Genomic DNA, 1,142 nt, shown 5'->3' with positions numbered 1-1,142 from the left:
TAAAATAAAATAAAAAAACAAACAAAAAGAAAATAAACAAATACACAAATACCCTAAAAGAAACAAAACAACAGCAAAAAAAAAATATAAATATAAATAATAAAATTACCTTTTCTATATTTTGATAGAAACATATGTAGCTCTTGGGGTGTATAGGCAGCTGTATAACTAAACAAAGAAATAAAATTAATAAATAAAATAAAAACTAATTAAATTAATTTAATATAAAAATAATAAAAAAAGTAAAAATAAAAAATAAATAAATTAATTAAAATAACAACAATAATAATAAAAATAATAAAAAAAATAAAATTGCGATAGAAACAGCTGAAGGTCTTGGGGTGTATAGGCAGCTCTATAGATATATATACAAATAAACTAAATTAAATAAATAAATTAATTATTTAATTAATTATATTAAAAATATAATTAAAAATAATAAAAATAAATAAAATTACCTTTTCTATATTCCGAGAGAAAGAGCTGAAGGTCTTGGGGTGTATAGGCAGCTCTATAAATAGATATACAAATAAACTACCGACTATCACCCGTATTTTTTAATCAAATTAAATAAATTAAATAATTATTTTATTAATTATATTAAATATAATAAAAATAATATTTACCTTTTCTATATTCCGAGAGAAAGAGCTGAAGGTCTTGGGGTGTATAGGCAGCTCTGTGTTGGGGTGTATATTTAGCCCATCCACAATCGAACCGAACGATCATAAAAACGGGAGAAAATACATTAATATGAGAAAAATATATATTATTTTTATTATTTTTATTATTTATAATATTATTTTTATATTTATTTTCTTTATTTTTATTATTTTTTATGTTTATTATATCGTCAGGCAAAAAAAAAGATAAACGATGCATCTCCTCTCTAGGCACAGCAACAAAAGGAAGAAAAAATACAGATTGAGAGGCCTTCTCCATTAAAGCTAATTCTTTAAATACAGATAAAGCATCCTGCTGCTGCTGCTGCTGCTGCTGCTCCTGCTGCTGCTGCTGCTCCTCCTCCTGCTGCTGCTGCTGCTCATCTGCTGCTGCAGTTTCTGCTGCTGTTGTTGCTGCTGCTGCTGCTGCATCAGAGCCAGAAAAAGAAACAGAAGAAGCAGCAGCATCAGCAGCAGCAG

At 26.9% G+C, this 1,142-nt stretch overlaps 1 protein-coding gene across 1 annotated transcript in view; it reads right to left on the bottom strand.

Moving 5' to 3' along the window:
- Positions 1-947: 947 nt before the first annotated feature.
- Positions 948-1,142, bottom strand: part of EMH_0048440 (uncharacterized protein) — a gene marked incomplete at both ends in the record, with an annotated part of 1,070 nt that continues 875 nt past the window's right edge. Inside the window, one exon of the mRNA XM_013496405.1 lies at positions 948-1,142. Coding sequence (XP_013351859.1) covers positions 948-1,142 — 195 coding nt within the window.

The sequence above is a fragment of the Eimeria mitis genome, genomic scaffold (assembly GCF_000499745.2).
Source record: "Eimeria mitis Houghton genomic scaffold, Emh_scaff2088, whole genome shotgun sequence".
Classification (NCBI taxonomy): domain Eukaryota; phylum Apicomplexa; class Conoidasida; order Eucoccidiorida; family Eimeriidae; genus Eimeria; species Eimeria mitis.
This window is presented reverse-complemented; position numbering and strand designations above follow the sequence as displayed.